The 19,764-nt window shown below is 40.7% G+C and overlaps 1 protein-coding gene across 17 annotated transcripts in view; it reads left to right on the forward strand.

Annotated features, from left to right (window-relative positions):
- Positions 1-19,764, forward strand: part of MAGI1 (membrane associated guanylate kinase, WW and PDZ domain containing 1) — a 578,678-nt gene that overhangs the window by 495,555 nt on the left and 63,359 nt on the right. For all 17 annotated transcript variants that reach the window (XM_031470689.2, XM_031470691.2, XM_010987364.3 and 14 more), the window contains 5 exons: positions 204-261; positions 2,708-2,808; positions 5,189-5,281; positions 10,664-10,846; positions 11,390-12,010. In XM_031470689.2, coding sequence (XP_031326549.1) covers positions 204-261; positions 2,708-2,808; positions 5,189-5,281; positions 10,664-10,846; positions 11,390-12,010 — 1,056 coding nt within the window. The remainder of the gene's footprint in view (positions 1-203; positions 262-2,707; positions 2,809-5,188; positions 5,282-10,663; positions 10,847-11,389; positions 12,011-19,764) is intronic.

The raw sequence follows: 19,764 nt of genomic DNA on the forward strand, positions 1-19,764 counted from the left end.
CTCTTGATGTAGAAAAATACACTGATAAAATAAAAATAATGCTCACTCTTTTTTTTGTTTGTTTGTTTAGAATATATAGTTTCATTTGGATTTAAGGCATTATTTTAATGAGTCTTTCTCTTGTTGCCTAAGCCAGTCGTCGAAAATCCCTCGGCTCTCCCAGAATATGCTCTTCTTGCACTCAATGTCCTTTTATTTTTCAGAACTGCCTGCTGGTTGGGAAAAGATTGAAGACCCCGTCTATGGTATCTACTATGTAGAGTAAGTGCCTGTTAAAACACACTGTAGTTTGCACCCTCCTGTAATTATGTCCGTTTATGCTGAACAGAGTTTGCCGTCACGATAAGGCACAAACAGAACAATAATGATAACACAATATTAGTTTCATAATGAAACAATAGAGAGATTTTAATGGGTAAGAAAATATTCAGTGAATCTGAAGACGACAGATTATCATAAAAAATTCGTGAGGGCAGGATTCACGTCTTCTATTTATCACTGCATTACCAAAGCTCAACATAGTCCTGCCGTATGGCAGGTACTTAATGAGTATTAGTTGAATGAAGGAATGAATGAAGCAAGGATTCAGTAGATCAGTTGTGTACAAGTTGTTTATGAGAAAGAGGATTTGTCTTGCCTATTTTTTGTCCTGCCCAAGTCTAAACTTCTCAGTTATTTCTTTTTTATTCATTCAGACTCTCTGAAAGAGGCAGACAAGTCTAAAATAATGTGTGAAGGGCTGCCACAATTAAGAAGGAAGTTGAGAACTAGCTTGAGTTGCAAGACCTTGTAAGCGTCTTTGCCTCTACCACACGCGTGGCTCCCGTTTGCCATCTTTAAGAGTCTCAAACCCTCAAGAGTCACCACCTCTTGACTATGTCCATATTCTAAAATGGATACGCACTTCACCCTGTACAACCGAATATTGGTAGGATGATACTCAAAGAAAATAAAAGAAACCTAAGTGAGTAAACACTGAAAAAATGTTTTATGCCATTTCCTCTGAGAAAGATGAGAAATAAATAAGAAAAGTCCCTTTGGAAGCAACAGATGTCATATAAATGTTCTATCATCAAAATCCTACCTGCCACAGTGGAGATAACTTGGCAAGTTTTCTGTCCGTCGTGCTGCTGGCAATGAAAAGTCCTTCGTATGATGCCCTGGTGATAAGGACACACGATGCCAAATGCCAGGCCATAAAATGCTCAGCATCTTATTGTAAAAAATTATGAGTTCCATAAAGCAAGTGTCCTTAGTCAGTACTCACATTGCCACCTCTGGACCTAACAAGAGGGATTGGGGATTTGGAGCATTAGAAAGGCAAGCTTTGTCATCTTTCTGACCCTCATAAAATGAAATTCCCTTGTGTGCCCTGCAGATCCTCCTTCTCACGGATGTACAGTGAGGCTTCTCTCTGTCTGGGGCTCATTTTGAGTTCTCCCTGAACTAACTTGTGCATTCAGAGAGAAAAGGAACAGGTGACCACAGCTTTGATGGATGAACAGACTTGGTTTAAGGGGCAAGCCGTTATCTTGCTTCTCTTCCCTGTGTCTTTTCAGGTCCACCTGCCTATGAATGTTAGACTGTTTCTTAGCATGAGATTGCCTACCAGAGCTAGGAAATAAACATGTAGTCCAGTCGTAGGATTTAAGGGTCATCAGTCTTTCCACCCTACTTGGCAAGCCTGCCTTTAAAAAAAAATTAAGCCTTGCTTGAAAAAATATTTTGAGTTCTAAATAATCACATAATAGGATGTTTCCAGACATCTTATGAAGTAGTATTTTGATGAAGGAAAAAAGATGCGAATATGTGTGTGTGTGTGTGTGTGTGCGCACATACATATACATACGCTAAATAAGGCTATGACAGAAATGATGTATTTGGATTCATGTGTGTGTGTGTATTTTTATCTTGCCTTGGCCTTATGATTTTTGGAGCCATCTGAAGTATCTGGGTCTTTGTCACTTCGAACACATCACATTTGCTTAGGTTAGCTGCATTTGGAGTCTCTTTGCCTGAGGCTTATACTCTGAATCCTGACTCGTGCCTGTTGATCAGGATAGTTGACAGATGCTGGTAGAGTCCATCTTTTAACATGATCGTTTTGGGGGAATGCTTGTGCTCCCACGAACAGTACTGTAGAAAGTTATGCAGAATTTCCAGGATTACATGTTACAGATGACACTGCATCTCCACTTTAATCTTATTTTTAAATAATTTTATAATCCACTTCTTGTTGATTTAAAGAAATGCCCCCGGTCTCATGGTTCCTTGGACATTTGGGAAAGTCCGTGGTTAAAATCATGGGATTTGAAAGGAGGCCATTTGGAGCTTGCAGGCCTCTTTACTGTTTACTAGGTCTGTTTTGTTAGGGGAGTTATTACTTAACTGCTCAGAAACTTAATTTCCTTATCCGTAAAATATGAGTAAAAAGAGGACCAACATCCTGGCATTTATTGAAGGTTTTGAAAATAAAATGCGTGTGACACTGGTAGCACGGTGCTTGGAACGGATAAGCACTGTGTGGAAACCATTCATTTTTATTTTTATTTTATTACATCTTCCTAACTGTGCATTTTGACACAAGATGCTCAGCATCTCAGACCACCTGCTTTGCTCAGTTCTCGTCAAGGGACTTGCCCTGGTGGGCGTTTTGCTTGTGGGATGAAATGCTTCCTAACTGAATGCTCTCTGCCTTCTGCTCCAGCCACATCAACAGGAAGACACAGTATGAGAACCCAGTTCTAGAAGCCAAACGGAAGAAGCAGCTGGAGCAGCAGCAGCAGCAGCAGCAGCAGCAGCCAGAAGGTTGGCTTTCCCTTGATCTGTGGGCCGAGAGCTCCGGGCGAAGCCTGGGCGCTGACACCCCCGTGTGGTCAGAATTGGCCTCAAGGATCACTTCCTGTCTTGCGGAGAACTTGATGTCCGGGGGGCGGGGTGGGATGCAAACCTTCTGCTAGAGTCCACCACCCGGGTACCCAGACAGTTCTAAAGTGGCGAGCCCCACTTAAAGGCACCCCGTCTCCACCTTCATTTAGAAAGGGATTGCCATTCGATTGGAGAGCTTTCTGACGGTGAAAGAATTCCCTTGCCCCAGTAGCTTTTGCACAGCAACTGGTGTCTAAATCCCAACCGCTTTTCACATTTTAAAGGGGAGGTACAGGGTGTGAAACTAACTTTTATTTTTAGGAGCATTACATGTGAGACTCAGAAAAGGCTGACAATTTTGAGTGCTTTTAAAAAAATCCCAAGTTAACTCATGCTCTTTGCAAAAATATGAACAATTCAGAAGTGGAGAACATTTAAGTCATCCCTGCTGGTTCCCGTCCCTTTCTCAGCAGTAAACACTGCAGAAATTTCCTGGGGATGTACAAATAAGCGTATTTTAACAGAAACCAGATTATAATTTATATATTAATACATTATGTATTTACATGCATTAGTTTTGTGACTTGTTTTTCTCACTAAAATTTATTTCTTGCACATATTTCAAAGCTGCTTAGTATAGGATTACCTATATATATATTTGTTTACATTCTTTTTTATTGAAGTATAGTCAGTTTATAAGATTGTATAAATTTCTATTATACAGCCTAATGTTTCAGTCATGCATTTACATACATATATTCACTTTCATATTCTTTTTCATTATAGGTTATTACAAGATATTGGATATAGTTCCCTGTGCTATACAATAGAAATTTGTTGTTTACCTATTTTGTATATAATAGTATCTTCAAATCTCAAACTCCCAATTTATCCTTACCCACCCGTTTTACTCCCTGAGATCCACCTTATAATTTTAATGACTGTAAAATATTCCAGTTTATGAATCTCTCCACTTCATTTAGCTGTCTATTTATTAATAGAGGCTTAGATTTTTTTCCTCATTTTTCATTGCAGTCTTTAAAAATAGAAGGCTTAAATAGTAGGCTTAGTACCCACTCAATATAATATGTGAATATCAAATACATGGCTATCAAATATAACACTTATTATCATATAGACTATAATGAATATAGACCATAGCTTGAAAGTTGGCAAACTTTTTCTATAAATGACCAGATAATAAATATTTTAGGCTTTGCTGTTCATACAATCTCTATTAAAAACTACTCATCTCTGCCCTTATAGTATGACACCGGTTATTGTATGTAAACAAATGGATGTGGCTGTGTTCCAATAAAATGTTATGTACGAACACAGAAATTTGAACCTCGTGTACTTTTCATGTGTTTCAGAGTATTCTGCTTTAAAAATTTTTTTGACTATTTAAAAATGTAAAAACCATTCTTGACTTGCAAGCTCTGTAAAAGTAGGCATTGGGGCCAATCTGACAAGCCACAGTTTGCCAACTACTTCCACAGACAATATTTTAGAGGGAGTGTGTACGTATGTGTCTATGTGTGTGTGAGTACTCTCCTATTGAAAACTTCTCCTTCCTTCCTGAATCTCTTTCTATGTAAAAAAAAAACAAAATTTTTTTTTTTAGTATTTTTTCTGCGTTTGGGAAATCGGAGTGGAAAGTTGAAATATGAGTATAAAATTGAGTGTATATACACAGTTGATTATGTTACCTTAGCTGGAAAGTGACTTTGGGGTAAATCTCAAGGATCGCTCACAGTGAGTTACTTCTGGGCGTCCAGAGTAAGACTACAGTTAGGACTCTGGAGTTTTGGTAAGGGGGCCCATTTGGGTTTAGAAGATGATAAGAGATAACACATTAGCAAACTGCTGAAATCCGCCTTCACTGCCACAGACAAGCAGGCTTCAGCAGCCCAGCTAAGGGCTCAGTTGCGTTAGAGAAATTTCTCCCATATTGGGTCAGCTTGACTTTATATCTTTCCTGATATTTTTCACTTGGACTCACTGTGGACTTTCCAGCCAGAGAGAACTGGAGATTTTATTGGTTGTCTTATAGTATTTCTTTACTCAAAGGTCTTAGCAGAAACACACAGAAACAGAGGCACATACGTAAACATACATACAGACGGAGGGACCTTGATCTCCTTAACATAAAATGGGGTCAAATACCAATTTCTTTTCAGTCTAAGCTCTCTGCTCTTGGTTTTATGGGTCTGAGTAGTTTTATGACTAACTTTTATAATTAAGAAGAAAGGGACCCCTCAGTAAGTTGACCAGCGATGTGAAGAAAAAACCGGAAACTGTTTTCTGCTCTTCCTTGTAGAATGGACAGAAGACCATACATCGCTCGTGCCTCCTGTTATTCCAAACCACCCCCCGAGCAATCCGGAGCCGGCCAGAGAAGCTCCACTTCAGGGTAAAGTATTTTTATAATTGCATCATAGTTTGGCTCAGATCTTTAATTTTTCTTAAAAGAAACTTTGAAAAAGTGGTGTCTTGTAACTCCCAAGTCATTCCAAAGAATTGTTCCCAAAACAGTTCTTTGTGGTGGGGGCTTGTCCTGTGTATATTGTAGGAACTGTAGCAGCATTTCTTGGCCTCTACCCACTAGGTCCCAGCAGAACCCCTCCCCCTTGTTGTGACAAACAAAAATGTCCCCAGATATTGCCAAATGCCCCTGGGGGACAAAATCATCTTAGAGTTGTGAACCATTGATTTTGAGACCACAGGTATTCAATACTGTGTTAAATAAGATACGTTGAAAACTCAGCACTAGGTATTTTAAGATTCTAGTCAACATATTTACTTATAACTAAGGTTTTCCTGTAAATGGAAAATGGCTTGACATTATTCTGTTTAAAATTCTGACCTCCTCTACTTACTTGCTGCGGTTTATGCATGTTTTGCAACGTTTCATTGGATCTCCCTTATTTACATTCACAAATAGTATGTGCCCCTACAGAGGTTCATTTTCGAAAATTGGAAGTTCCAGAATCTTGCTGCTTTCAGGCCTCATTACTCTCAAGTGATAGAAAAGATTTTGGGGGCTCTTCTAGTTTTTTTCTTTAAAAAAAAAAAAAAAGAACAAGCATCCTATCTGATAGTATTGGGGAATTTATAGTACAGAACCATTAAAAAAAACCCTGTAAAATTCATCTCCCTCCTCTCTGCATTTTTTTTTTAAGGAATACAATTGTATTAGATGTAAAAACATTGGTAGAACAACTTTTTCCCCTAATTTCTATTCCTCCATTACAGTTTTCATAAGAAAGAAATTGTTTCCCTGTTAGCTGACATTGTCATGAGATTGGTATTAATTTACGCAAATTTACGTATTTATTGTGATAATGGTTTTAGTAAAGATAGGATATAGTAGATAATAATAACATATGAATTAATATCAACATGATTGTGGCCTCCTCTGTAGTTTGTAAACATAAAATTCCTTCCGCAGCATCATGTTGTCTTATTTCCCTGTCTCATGGTAAGTTAGCTACACTAGCTTTTCAGTTCCTTGAATGAGTGAAACTATGGACCACATCAAAGCCTTTGCATATGCTGTTCCCTGTTTGTAGGTGTCCTTTCCTCCCACCCCTTGCTTTGCTAACTTGCACTCATCTAAGATTTCTGCTCGGAGTCTCCTGTTTTGTTGACTCTTCCCATCTTATACTTCTCATTTGTAGAATTTAACAGTTTATAACTAGTGTTCATTTGTGTTCAGTTATTCCAACAACATTTTCCTCTTTGGATGTTAAATTGCATGGAAATGGGAGAGAGTGTATTTTTTTTTCCACTGTGAGATACCCTGAACTAGGCCTAATCCCCTCTGCTAAAATTTATTTTTTCATGAAACGACATGTGTCACACGTGGTAACCAGCCTAACTTCCTTAAAGAATTGTTTGAGAGTAAATAAATCAGAACTTTCAAGTTTCAGGCTCTGGGTGCCAAGTGCTAATGCACCAACTGAGCTAAGAGTCAGATGGTGTTTAGATTCCTCTCTCTTTTGTAGACATTTTTTTTTCTTTTATCTTTTTTCTTCTTTAGTCCTTTTGGGTCCCCTAGTGGTTTGGGGTTTGGGAGAGGCTCACTGAACTCTCTCAGGGAACTAGTCATTATTCTTATTAATTTTTTTTAAGTTTATTTTTAATTCTTTTGTTGTTGTTGTTGAGAGGAGGGAGGTAATTAGGTTTATTTATTCATTCATTCATTCATTCATTCATTTATTATTTTTTAATGAGATTACCAGGGATTGAACCCAGGACCTCATGCATGCTAAGCACACACTCTTAACACTGAGCTGCACCCTCCCCCCAGTCATTATTCTTAAAACCCTTGTACTGTATGGCCTCTGTATTGATGTCTTTCAAACATAGTCATAATCTTTGCAATGTAATCGATGCTAAAGAAGCCAGTTTAAATCCGTACCCTTTGACTACAAGGTGCAATTGTGAGCAACATGAACTTGGACTTTGCCATCATGGGTTACAACCCTGGGTTCCCTGCCTGTTGGTTATATATTGTGATCTAGCTTCCTGATAGTACCCTCAGGAAGACACTATATAACTGGGTTAAGTTGTTTGGTATTAATTTTGCTAAGTTCACTGCTCAACTAAACTTTCCTCTGTTCAGAAGTAGACTTCTCAGCCCAGCAAATGATAATTCTAAAGAGATTTGCTCTTGGGAACTCTCTCCAGCTCCCAGCTTATATTTAGAGATTTTTGTAGCCACCCCTTCACCCCACCCACGTCACAAAATAGTAACTTCCATTTATTGGGCTCTTTTTATGCACCAGGCACCTCCCTGGGCACATTACCTATGTTACCTGTCCCAGTTCTTCCTTACAATATCATGTAAATAGTGAGGTTGGTACCATCATGACCTTCACTTAGACATCCAGCACTCAAGCAGAGAGAGGTTTAGTAACCTGATGGCCACACAGCCAGGAAGTAGTAAAGCACAGATTTGAATCCTAGGTGTCAATAGGAACAATTGAACTTCCGGCTAAAAATTTTTTGTAGTTGTTTCGTGTTTCGTGGGATACCTCATTGCCTAGTCTAAATCTGTGCCATCCAGTCCGGATGCCACTGGCTACTTGTACCATTTAAATTCAGGTTAATTACAATTTTAAAAAAATTTAAAATTCAGTTCCTCAGCTCCGCTAGCCACATTTCAAGGGCTCAACAGCTGCATGTGACTCGCAGGTGCCATATTGGACGGCACAGACATAGCTCATTTCCTGCGTCACGGCAAGTGCCACTGCACAGCACTGGTCACAGGGTTGTTCAAGAGTAGATTTTTGGGTCAAGACTCAGAAGATCTTGATTCACTGAGTCCAGGGTAGGCCCTTGAAAGGAGCACGTTTTTAAAAAGTTATTTTCACATATAACCAGATCTTACAACCGGCGACTAGTCAACAGACTGGGATCTCTTAGAAAATTACGTGTGCCCCAGGGCTGCAGCAGAGAGCTCCAGACTGCACCGCTCTTGGGTAGGAAAGTGCTTCGTCTCCAAAGCTACGTTAACTGATGACCTGCTCATACATAATACGTAATAAAACGTGCATAAATGTGAAACCCTCTGATCAGCCCTCCCTAGATAAGTGTTGAAAAAAGGAAGTCAGCGGTGTAATTTCTAAGTCCTCTTCATGTCTCTTTTAAGATGAAAACATTGTGAGCTCAGGATATGCTAATGGAGTTTTAAAAAATTCATTCAGATAAAATGCCAGGCACATTTTTATATTTTCGAACTTGGCTTATAATCAGGGGGAGAAGTGTAGACACCCAACTACCTCTTGCCGCTTTCTCAAAGACACGTTAAATCTCGTTTCTTTATGCTGTTGTTCATGCATTTACCACAAATTTTTGGAGCACAGAAAATGAAACACACCGTGTTCTGCACACTGGGTACCCAAGCAGAAGTCCTCCTGGAGTTTCTATTGCAGTGTGTGTGTATGTGCACGTGCATTGCCCGTCACACAAGAGATTGGAGAGAGAGAGAGACAAAACAGCCAGCCAATAAGTTAGATGTATACCACGTGGGATGGTAATAAATGCGAAGGACACAAATAAGGCAGGTCAGGGGATTGTGACTGTTGGAGGAAGTACTACAGGTTTTAGGAAGGTGGACAGTGAGAGCCTCACTGGGAACGTGATGGCTGTTGATGTCTTTGCGGAAGCGAAATGTGTTTCCCTTCAAGTTCTCCCTAGTAGCCTCTGTCTCAAGAATGTTGGCTATTCACATACACCCCAAAGTAAAATTTGGGGACTATCTCAATGGTCCTCAGTATTCCATCTGGTTGTTGCCATGGCAACGGTCTCCCTACAAGCCCTGACTGCACTTGGCATCACCTCCCAGATGCCCCAGCAGACACCTTTGCGTGGGGCGAATCCCACTGGGTCCCGCCTTTCTTTAGCCTTGGTGACGGGGCTGTAGCTTGTCACGATTCCAAGCAGCCTTGGGATTGCTCTAGAGAGAAGGAGGTTAGTGGGCAAACCTACGACTCGAGGCAATTTAAAAGAGCCTTCTTAAGAGCCAGAGTGTGCAATTAAAAATTGTATGTGTGCCCAGAGACCTTTTGAAAAAGGCCTGTTAGATAGAGCTCACCAAAAATAACTTTCCTTCCTGGGCGCCAGCCTCCTGGTGCAGGGGTATATGGAGACATGGAGAATTTTGCTCCTTTTTTTTTTTTTTTAAAAAATACCGTTTTCAATAGAAAAGAAATAGGGCAGGTGGGGAAGTGGTGGCAAGGGCAAGAGACAGGAAGTAGAATTAGGGGAGCTGAAAGAGTCTGAGTATAGAATAACGTTCACGACTTGGGATAATCAGAGAGATTCCACGGAGCTTCTCAATTACAGAGAAATGTCCAAACTGAAAATAAAATCTTTGGCTTATGTTATTTGCAGAATGTTATTTGCAAACGTTATCAAGTAAACGCAATCAAGTAAATGCAATAAATTTGGGTAGCATGTTTGGAAGGTATTTAACTCTGTATCTGTTCATTTATTTTTAAATCAGACAACTGAATCTGGAGCTGTAGCGCTCTTGCTAGTCCCTTAGTTTAGGTTTTTTTCTTTTTCTTTTTCCTTAAATATGCGAAGTTGTGTGCCCTATACTTTTTTTAAACTTTAACAGTGGACATAGCTAGGCTATTTTACAAATTATTAAAAGATGCAGATGAATAGGAAAAATCAGTTAGTTTAGAATTCACAGTAAAGTTATGACGATTTTAATTTTTTAAAATAGTGATTCTCCACTTTTACTGAGTTATTCTTTGTGATCATACTGTGTTTTCTAGTATTACCTATTTATTTGCAGAGTGAGTTGTCTGATTGAAAGCTAAAGTTTTTGCTTAATTGGTTTTATAAGTAGAAGCCTAGTCTAAGGCAACATATTGGAAGCCATACTGGAAAATATAAACCATAACAAAACAAGAGACACAAAACAAAGACCCACATCATTTTTTGTGCAGGACCTCATGGCAGCTCAATTGCTGTCAAACTACATGAACCAAAACCAAGGAATTGTATCAGACGATGGGCACTAACTTAATCCTTCTCTTGTATTTTCTTTTGGGTCTTCATGTTGACACGCAATGCACCCTATCCCCTTCCTTAAACAAAGGGGCCCAGGAAACACCCTTATTACTGAAATCGAGAGAGATCTTTCCTAAGACGCCTTTGTGCCCAAATGCCCAAGCTCAGGACCTTGGAGAGTTATCTCTTACGTCGTATCATTTCTCATTTAATTCACTTTTTCACTCATGGTGATATTGCTTATATGTTTCTGATTTTAATCCAGGCAAACCCTTTTTTACACGAAACCCTTCTGAGTTGAAAGGCAAGTTCATTCACACAAAGCTGCGGAAAAGCAGTCGTGGCTTTGGCTTCACGGTCGTTGGAGGGGATGAACCTGATGAGTTCCTGCAGATCAAGAGCTTGGTCCTAGATGGTCCCGCCGCACTGGACGGCAAGATGGAAACAGGTGCGAGACGCCACGTGGTCCTGAGTGGTCAGACTTCTCCCTGGCACATGAGCAAGACCAAACAACATCATGAATTCAAGAGTTTGTAAATGTCCTTTAAAAAGTTTGTGAATGAGCAGGGTACCTCCACGGCATAAATGCATTCCCTGGGTTGGATGAAAAGCTTTGAAGCTGCTCTAACATTTCAGGGAATTGTTAGGGTTGTATTGAATATAGTAAAGCAGTAATTTACTAAAAATGTAGATCCATTTGAATAAATGAATTCTAAACTTGGTTTTCTGCAGTGAGAACTTTTTGTGAGAGAGAGCTCCAGTGTTCTTTCAGTGACCATTATATTCTCATTAGCAGGGAAGACATTAGATGCTACAAAAATGCCTTATTAGCATAAAATAAATAACGGAATCAGTCTCCTTGTGCCTTATGGTACCACCCCCAAATCCAATTTCTGTTCAGCATCCTATTGATCGGATTTTATATTATAAAATTGGTAAAACTTTTCTGGGTGCTGTCTTGTTTTTTTTTTAACCTCTAACTCTTTTGCAGGAGATGTAATTGTCAGTGTGAACGACACTTGTGTTTTGGGACACACGCACGCACAAGTTGTGAAGATCTTCCAGTCCATCCCCATCGGTGCCAGCGTGGACCTTGAACTCTGCCGAGGTTACCCGTTGCCTTTTGACCCAGATGACCCCAACACAAGTTTAGTCACCTCGGTGGCCATTTTGGATAAAGAACCAATTATTGTGAATGGGCAAGAGACCTATGATTCGCCAGCTAGTCACAGTAGTAAAACAGGCAAAGTCAACGGCATGAAGGATGCCAGGCCAAGCAGCCCCACGGATGCGGCTTCAAATGGTTCCCATGGTTACCCCAATGACACTGTCTCTTTGGCTTCCTCCATAGCCACTCAGCCGGAACTCATAACTGTTCATATAGTCAAAGGGCCAATGGGCTTTGGTTTTACTATCGCAGACAGTCCTGGGGGTGGCGGCCAAAGAGTGAAACAGATTGTTGACAGTCCAAGATGCCGAGGCCTGAAAGAAGGGGATCTTATAGTGGAAGTTAATAAGAAGAACGTGCAGGCTCTGACTCACAACCAGGTCGTGGATATGCTGATCGAATGTCCAAAGGGAAGTGAGGTCACATTATTGGTGCAGCGAGGAGGTATGTAGATTTATTTTCTTTGATTTTGTTTTAACCCTAAAGTCACTGTTTAACTTACTGACCATCTGGTTATTTGGGGCTTTTAAATTTGGGGCTTACTCCTTTAAGATCATTTTTTTAAAAATATTTGGAAATGTATTCAGAATGCCTTCTGATTTCTCCAAATGCTAGTCTGTTTAGGATAAAGGTTGTGTTTATGCATGATGTGGTTTTATAAACGGACATGTGTAGCTAGAGTGATACCTTTACGTGTAAATCAGGTTGTGCCTTTTAAAAACCATTAAGATTGGAAAACTTTTATTCCTTATGTCTCCTGAACCTAGCCTGCACTGGGTGCGTGCAGAATGTGGCTCTCAGCCTTTCTCCCAACCTCATCTCTCACTCCTCAACCCCCCTCACTATGCTTGGCCACCTGGCTTCTTTTCTGTAGTGCCTTCAGTGCTCCATGCCCTTTCTGCCTCAGGGCCTTTGCACTTCCTGTTCCTGCTGCTCAGAAGGCTCTTTTCCCAACTCTTGACTAGGACAGCTCAGTCTTACTCAAGTCTCCTCCTGAGAGAGGGTTTCTCTGATCACTTATCTAAATTAGCCCCCAGAACCCCCATGTAATCTCTACATTTCTTCATAGGTTTTATCACAATCATTGTTTTGTATATTTATTTATTTTTCTCTGTTGCTCTCCCTTTTTCATTACAATGTAAGATCCATTAAGCCAGGGCCCATGTCTGCATGTTGACAGCTGTATCCCCAGCATTTAACAGGGTACCTGACTCCTGCTAGGTATTCATGAATGAATGGGGGATGAATGAGTGAATGCAAGAATGAATAGGTATGTGATTATTTATACTTGGCAGGCCCAGCAGCTCCACCAGTCATATTAAAAATATCTCGTCATACCCATACCCATGTTTTAATGAAGTAGTTAAGGACCTCTCAGAACTGGGGTATTCTAAATCTTGAGATAGTTGGCTTTCTTTTTTCCCTTGCCTTCATCCCCCCTCCACCTTCACACCCGTGCCGCACCTGAACTCCCAGGGCCTCACACTGAGAAATATTTCCCACATGTTGAAATGTCTTGCTCCTGGGTCTGTATTCGTGACTAATCTTGATTGATCACCTCACACTGGGGCTAAGATTGGTCAATCCCCTGATCCTTGCCAACATGATGTGTTTCATGCACAGTGTATTTTGACCCTTTGAAAAGAGATCAGGAACCAGACTTCTCTTTCTTCTTGGTTTCACTGTGACAGAAAAGCTTGTTCATGTCACGGCTTAGGTCCTCATGAGGCTGTGTGTTCTCTGATCAGAATGATTGGGGTTGTTGGAAGGAAATCCAAGATTCAGAACTGTCTGTGTGAATCAAAATGCTCAGTCCAGCCTTCTTGAAAGGGTGTAGAAGCCATTTGAAGATTTTATATTTTAAAAGTTATTTCTACTCATAAAATTTTCTACTCATAAAATTTAGAATATAAGTCTCTTCTTGTACCTAGATCACTTGACCGCGCAGGTAATTGTGTTTTAAATGGTGACTAGTGACTGAGATGTAGTAGGAAGTGACTTGATGTTAACAATGAGGGGGGAGGAGGAGGTGAAGGAGGGGCAGGATGATGATACCTGGCACTTACAGACAAGTTAGTGGTTCAACTCACTTTCAAACTTACACACGCCTCTCATGTTATTTCTACCACATCCCTGAAAGATAGGAAGGTCCCAACCAACAGCAGAATTGGGAAGTTCACCTGGATTCTTTGGTTTCCAGTCCAGTGCCCTGCCCCACTTAAGTCTGAATACCACTGATTTTTGCATAATGGCTGGTTTCATCGGCCAGCAACTTGGGACTTTTAAATAGCTCTTGGTACATCGGGGCATCTGTGATTCAGCCGCTGCTCCTTTGACACCACAAATCATCCTGCTCTCCTTCCTCATTTATTTGCTTCTTTGTTTCTTTTGTCACTGTGATGAGTTTTTCTTTTCCACTCATTTCACTTTTAAGGAGACCAAAAAGCACAGTCTCATTATTATCTCCTAACTTACAGTAGCTCCTGGAACCACATTGTAATGAATTTGCCCAGACTCGCAAACAGCTCGTTATAAAAACATACACCTTGATTTCAAATGTGTTTACATTCTCTCTTCTTAATTCTTAAGACTTTCTTTTGGGTAATGCCATTATGTTTTATAACATTCAAATAATAAGGGAAGATTCAGAATATATTGTAACATTAGTCAACATCTACAGGGTTTATTCCAAAAGCTGAGTAATTTTAAATCAGTGTAACATCAGAAGCCCTTAAAATACACCATATGCCTTGTGTTTGATTTATGTATCAGATAGAAAGTTTGTACAATCTGTACTTGGCAGGCCAGCACCAGCTACTATTAATCTTTCTAGAAAGCATATAAATATATTTGTTTCTGCCATATATCAGTTGTTTGAATCGGGGCTGGCATTTTAATCATTCTTCCTCTATGAGGGAGTGTAAATGAGAAAGTTTGATGATCAGCAAGGATGCAGCTAGCTTAAATGAGAAACTAAATGGCCACTTCACTGATTCTGTCTAATGAATCTCATTTCTGTCATAACTCCTGGTAAACAGATGGATAAACTCATTAAATCCACACCATTCTTGATTCTCAGAAATTCACATCTCAAGGATAGGTGTTTCTCTGTTTTAAAGAACTAGCCTTTTCTACTTTGGGGCAGAACTAGCTATGTTGGTATTTTGGTTTTCACTCTTAATCTCCCTGGCTCATTTTTGATACTGGTTCTTGTCATGATCAGGTGCATTTTGGTTTTAGCTTTTTTCTTTTTTCTTTTTTGTGTCTTCTTTTTGCCAACGTGGGAACAAGCAGAACTTGAAATATCATTTGTAAATTTCTGGAGACAGTTTCTTAGGTCAGGCTCAGAGTTTGCTGGGGGTGTCCATCCACATGTCTCTTCTCTATAAACGTGTCCCTGCCTGCTGATGTCAGTCAAGTTCTTTAAAGGGCAGCGCCTTCTTCCTGTGCCTGGCTCCCCATCTTCCCACGGTGAGTTCGTTCCTCCTTCTCCCTCTGCTGTCCAGTGAGGAGAATGCCTTTTATTTTTCTGAATTTTTCACTTAGCATTTGCATGCAGACAACTCGTTACCTGATACCAGTGTGAGTCTAGAGGCTTTTTCAGGTATTTGGAAAATCACACTAGAAGGTGATTACTGTTTTTTTGTGCAGTTTTTTTAATTTACAAAAGATAAAGAATTTGTCACATAAAGGTTTTGGGTTTTTTTTTTTTTTAGCTTACAAATGGATTATATTATTTGTAGCATAAACTACCTGTGCCCCACTGTGCAAAATATTTTGTATGTTTGGCTAATTTATACCTGTTAGGAGGTGAGATACTCTTGAAGATCTAATTTGAAGCTAAGTCAGAATCCTCAGCTTTAGAGAAGATTTGGAATACTTTATGAGAGTGGAGAACATATGTTTTACTTTTGAGAGAAAATAGATATTGAAGAAGAAGTTGAATTGGGGGTTTCAGAAGCCCATCTCTAGTTCAAACTCTGGCCATAACTCCTCTCTACCTCTAACTCGGTTACTACTCCTGCCATGAGACTCATTTCTTTTTTTTTTTTTTTTAATTCAAATATAGTTGATTTACAATGTTGTGTTAGTTTCTGGTGCATGACATAATGAACTAAATATAGAGTTATCATATGATTCAGCAACCGCTCTCCTGGGCATATATCTGGAGATACTTCATTTCTAGAAATGATAGATCATTTCTTTATTCCCCCCCCAAAAAAGAATGTTTTGAGCCAGATCATCTTTAGGGTGACCTCTTCTGGCTCTAATGTTATGCAGAGAATGATCTCATTGATGTGTAGAGGGAAGAACACCAGCTTCAGGAATCAGAGGATGCAAATTTAAATTCCAACTCCTGCCTTTGCTGCCTGCATGACCTCAAGCAAGTCATCTGGGAAAATGAGAATACTATTACTTATTTGCATGTGCGTGATAGAGATGAAATAAGGTAGCATTTGTGCCAATTCCTGACCTAAAAGCAGTCGCATGATAAATCAGTGTTTTACTGATAATGCCTAATATCAGAAGCCACTGGGTGTGGTGGCTTTTTATTTTAAAAAAAAAAAAAAAGGAAAAAAGACTGCAGTCCGTACCTACAGAATCTTAATCTTAATATCCAGGCACCTGTATTTTTTAGAAGTTCCACTGGAGGTTCTGATGTAAAACCAGAATTGCAACCAATATTAGACTGCTACCCTCTTGGTCCCTTCTCGTATGAGCCTGTGGCATATAACTTGGGAGTGAAATACAGTTTCTGAAACTAAACAGTTGTTTTCATTTCTTTTTTTTTTTTTTTCTTGAGGGAGGAGGTATTAGGTTTATTCATTTATTTATTTTTAGAGGAGGAACTGGGGATTGAACCCAGAACCCCCTGCATGCTAAGCATGCACTCTACCGCTTGAGCTATACCCTCCCCCCTTCATTTCTAAGTAATACTCTTTCAAAGTCTGCTTTATAAGCAACAGACTTCTCCATCTTCCCTAAGGTCCATTTCAGCTCCCAAATTTGACATTTTTCTACTTCAGAGGGGAAGAGAAGGGAGGACTTGGTCTCAGAGAGGCTACTTTTGAAGATGACCTCCCAGTGGCTTTTGCTGACCACAACAGAGTGAGAAGTGATGTTTTGTACATGGAGCGCTTTTGTCTGGGCACTGAGTACCGTTAGGATTTGAATATAAAGGAATGAAATGTTAGGATTCCTGGAGGGCAGGACTATATCCAACTTTGACTTTTGTATCCTTGGCACGTCAGGGAGAACCTATAAGGTCTTAGTAAATACTAGCCAAAGAAATCAGGCTTGCTCCACAAGTCCCAGTAGAAAATTAATTATATAGCTTTATAGACACTCTTTATAAGTAGAAAACTAGTAAAGACATGTTAAAAGGCAAAAATGAAATAGGAAAATGGTGGCAGTGATAGTGAATGATATGTTACTACTAACATGGATTGAGTACTTACTGCGTACCAGGATTGTTACCATGATACATGCAATACACACACACGCGCACACACACGCACGCACACAAATAAACATCACAACATCCTACTGTTGTGACCACACTGGAACTTGCATCCATTTACAACGGGATTCTCAGTAGGACCCTCTGGGAAATGAGGGCAGCAGTGGGTGGGGGAAAAACAATGAAAGAATTGCTTTTATTTTAGGTGTTTAGACTCCACAGCTAAATTTGCTTAGTAGAAAGCAAAAGGGGAGATTTCCGGTTTAGTTGGGAAAGCATGTATAAGACTCCTCGCTGCTTAAAGCATTTGTAATAAAAAACCATAAACACTTCCACAGTGCGCCAGGCATAGTTGATCCTAAACATTCTCCATCATAATGCAGGAGTCCTCTGAGGTTGGTAAAACCTTGCCTGCATGTTAGGGAGGCCCAGAGAGGTTCAGTGATTCACCAGAACCACACAGCCCATTTGTGGCAAGCTAGGACTTGAACACAGGGATTTCAGTTGCAGAGACTGATCGCTTAACCACTATGCTAAGCAGCCATTTGACTTTAGACAAGAAACTCCAATACCATAACTGTTGAGGAGTATATCTTATACATAAAGGAATGAATAAGGTCTGAAGTCCGTGGCAAATTAATGCCACTTAATTTTCATTCACAATTGCTGATGATATTTAGTTCATTAAATCGTCATCGATCCACAGAGGGAAAGCAGTATCTAATCTCATCATCTAAGCGCATGATTAGCACTCAATTGTCTTTGTGTGTGTTTTTCCCCTTCTGAAACGATGCAAAACTATCATAATTAAAACCGCAGTGAGCTGGGGGCCGGGAGAGTTAAACCCGGGCGATCAGGCACCTCTCTTCTCTCTGCCCTCTGGTCACAGACTGGAGAATGAATTGCAAATTGCACCACTTAAGTGTTTGACTGCCAGAATCTCTCAAATTGAGCTGCAGGGCCTCAGAAAGGAGAATTCTGGCTGCTGGCAGAGTGGTAGCCTCGTCGTGGTGGATTGTGTGTATTCACAGCAGTGGCACTGTCGGCTCTCCCGCCTCCCTCTTCCTCCCACCTCATCCCCAGCCTCTGCCATCCATCATGCGACACCTGGCCTCACCGCGGCCTTGCGACAGGTCTCACGCTTCTTCCTGTCCATTCTCCAGCTACGGAGATTTAAAGTCCATTGGATCAAGTCACTCCTCGTGTCAGGATGGCTTCCCATCATTCAGCGTAAACTCCCAAGTCCTGTGTCAAGGCCCTCTCGCCCGCTCTTCCTCCTGTCTGTTTCCTTGCCCAGAGAGCCACAGGGTCTGTCCCTCGTGTCCTTCGGGCTTCTGCTCAAAGGGCCTTCCTTCCGAGAAGCCCGCTCTGACCGCGCCATAGAAAATGACACAGCATCACAGCACCCACCGCCATCAACATCCTGCTCCGTCCTGCTCCCTCATGCCGTGTCCCCTTCCCTGTGGTCTCCATGAGAGCAGGCACTGCGTCTCCATCACTCCCGGATCCTCACCACCTAAAGTCGTGCCCGGCACATGGTAGGTCTTCAGAAAGTCATATCTATTAAAGGAAAAATAATGAAGTAATGCTGGGCCCGTTGTTTTCATGAATGCTCATCCTCAAGAGAACGTCCTGAGGGGACGGGCAGTGGAAGACTGACCACCTCAGACTCACACAGTGAGAAAGTCACATAGTGTGGATCACAGTCCAGGTGTGCTGGCCTGCTCAGCGCACGGCTGCATCTAAGGACAGGGAAGTGCATTTCGTGGGGGTGGATCGTGTTGGTCCAATTAAGCATGTTCTCCAGCGTCCAGGACAGTAGTCACTAGCCACATGTGGCTGTTCAGTTAATTAAAATTAAATTTGATATAAAGCTCAGCCCCACTGGCCACATTTCAAGAACCGAATGGCCACATGCGGCTAGTGGCTCCCACACTGGCCAGTGCAGTGATAAAGCATTTCCACCCACCCAGAAAGTGCTGGTGGACAGTGCTGCTCGAGAGATTTTGATTATTTTGCCCTCAAAGGCAATATGTTGGATATCCTTAATTTTACCTTTTCTCTTATTTTTGTACCTTTGAATAGAAGAAAAATAGGGAACTGAATGCAGCCTCGTGGTTAGTGGATTTCTTTTTGTGCAGAGAATAGTAATAATAGGTCCTATTTATTAAATTCTTTCCACGTGTAGGTACAGCTCTAAGCTCCTTTCATGTGTTAACTGGATGGTAGGGGGTCACGAGGAACTGAGACTCAGAGAACATGAAAGACTTGTAAAGCATGAGCACTTGGGGCCATCTGCTCTGTCCCAGTCCTGGGACGGGCTCATCAGGTTTTAACGAGGATTATAGATCCTCCACCTGGCCAGGAGGCATCTCATCAATGGGCCGATGTTGTTGAAGGAGCTTAATTTAAATTATTTTTATTATGTAAAGTATCTTTAAAAGGGGGAAGAAACTTTTACACAAGAAAAATCCATCTTAAAACCTTCTGTATAAAATAATGTATAATCCACCACAGGACCTATCAGCAACTTACAGGTTGTCAGACCTCTGTTTAAAAAGGAAGAGGTTAAAGTCTTGGTGTGTTTATCTGATGCGGTATCTGAGACTAACTGACCTCCCTGCTTACCTGTGGTGGTTAGTTTTTCTCGTCATTTTGGAAGTCGAGTCCTCTTGTCAAATCCAGTGTGCTGGCTAATGTCTTCCTAGCCACTAAACGATGTTCAAGTTAAAATTAG

Source organism: Camelus dromedarius, chromosome 17 (genome assembly GCF_036321535.1).
Source record: "Camelus dromedarius isolate mCamDro1 chromosome 17, mCamDro1.pat, whole genome shotgun sequence".
NCBI lineage: Eukaryota > Metazoa > Chordata > Mammalia > Artiodactyla > Camelidae > Camelus > Camelus dromedarius.